The 1248-nt window shown below is 49.0% G+C and overlaps 1 protein-coding gene across 1 annotated transcript; it reads right to left on the bottom strand.

The window, feature by feature from the left end:
- Positions 1 to 543: 543 nt before the first annotated feature.
- On the bottom strand, positions 544 to 1248 carry LOC121385483 (5-hydroxytryptamine receptor 4-like). The gene has a single exon (XM_041516181.1). The coding sequence runs from the start codon at positions 1246 to 1248 to the stop codon at positions 544 to 546; it is 705 nt and encodes a 234-aa protein (XP_041372115.1).

Here is a 1248-nt window from a genome sequence, read left to right as displayed (position 1 = left end):
TAATTAACTATGTTAGTCTATCGTCAGGAACGTGCCTTCCTCCCCATCTCTGTCTCTCTCAGTCGTCTCTGTGTCTCCCTCCCCCTCCACTCTCCCTCCATCCCTGTCTGTCTCTCTTTCTTTGTGTCTCTTCCTCTCGTTATTAAAAGAACAAAGTATGCAAAAAATTTAATATATGAATCGTAACACATGTTTCGTAAAATCAGTATGCCTCGCACGCGAGTGTAATCCTTTTTTTATTATACATATTATTTTATATAATCCCTTTTGTGAATAACCAGGACAGTGTCAAAACGTTCTTTGAAAAGACGATGACGAAATGGCACCATTAAATGCGCACATAATTAGCACACACACACACACACACAAACACACACAATACACACTATACTCAAACATAACACAATACACACACAAATAATACACACTATACTCAAACATAACACACAATACATACACACAAAATATACGCATGCATACACATGATTACACATATACGCATAAGAACACGAACGGATACGCACGCACGCACACACTTTCGCGTCATCTAATTGTGGAATCTTGCAATGTAATAGATTGAGAAGGCTCATTGTCTATTTTGCCGCGATGTTTCTTACAGCCGAGCCGGATGTAGAAGGCCACGATGGAACAGATCACGGCGAACTCCGGGTTCACGAGGAACACGCACACGCCCTCTGGCGGCACCAGGCAGGCGATGAAGTGCTCGATGCCGATGGTGTTCCACTTGTTCATGATGGGCAGGAAGGAGATGAAGATGGGAAGCACCCAGCAAGCGACGATAATCTGGCAGGTAAGCCGCTTCCCCACGTGTTGCAGCAGGTACGGGTGGCAGATGGCGAGGTAGCGGTCCAGACACAGGCACAACAGGTGCAGGCTGGACACCGTGCACAGCATCACGTCCACGCTCGTCGACAGCAGACATACGACCTCGCCTAGACGCCACTCCTTGTTGCTCGCCTGCTGGTAGATCCCGAACGGCATCACGAGCAGCGACACGCCGATGTCGGAGGTGGCAAGCGACGCCACGAAGAAGTTGGCACGCGTGTGCAGCTGCCGAGTCTTCACGATGGTCAGAATGAGCACGACGTTGCCTAGGAACGCGATGGCCATGAAAATCCCAAGCATGGCCGTCATAGCCATCTGGGTCGTGTGGTTGTAGACGGGCGGAGGCCCCGCTGAGCTGGCTAGAATCGCGTCACAGTAAGATGACGTAGAGTTGTTAGACAT

This window comes from Gigantopelta aegis, chromosome 11 (assembly GCF_016097555.1).
Source record: "Gigantopelta aegis isolate Gae_Host chromosome 11, Gae_host_genome, whole genome shotgun sequence".
In the NCBI taxonomy this organism is placed as follows: domain Eukaryota; kingdom Metazoa; phylum Mollusca; class Gastropoda; order Neomphalida; family Peltospiridae; genus Gigantopelta; species Gigantopelta aegis.
The sequence above is the reverse complement of the archived record's forward strand: the minus strand, read 5'-3'. Positions and strand labels throughout refer to the sequence as shown.

Coding starts and splice junctions, on each gene's coding strand:
- LOC121385483 (XM_041516181.1), bottom strand. CDS start 1,248: ATGTCTAACAACTCTACGTCATCTTACTGTGACGCGATTCTAGCCAGC.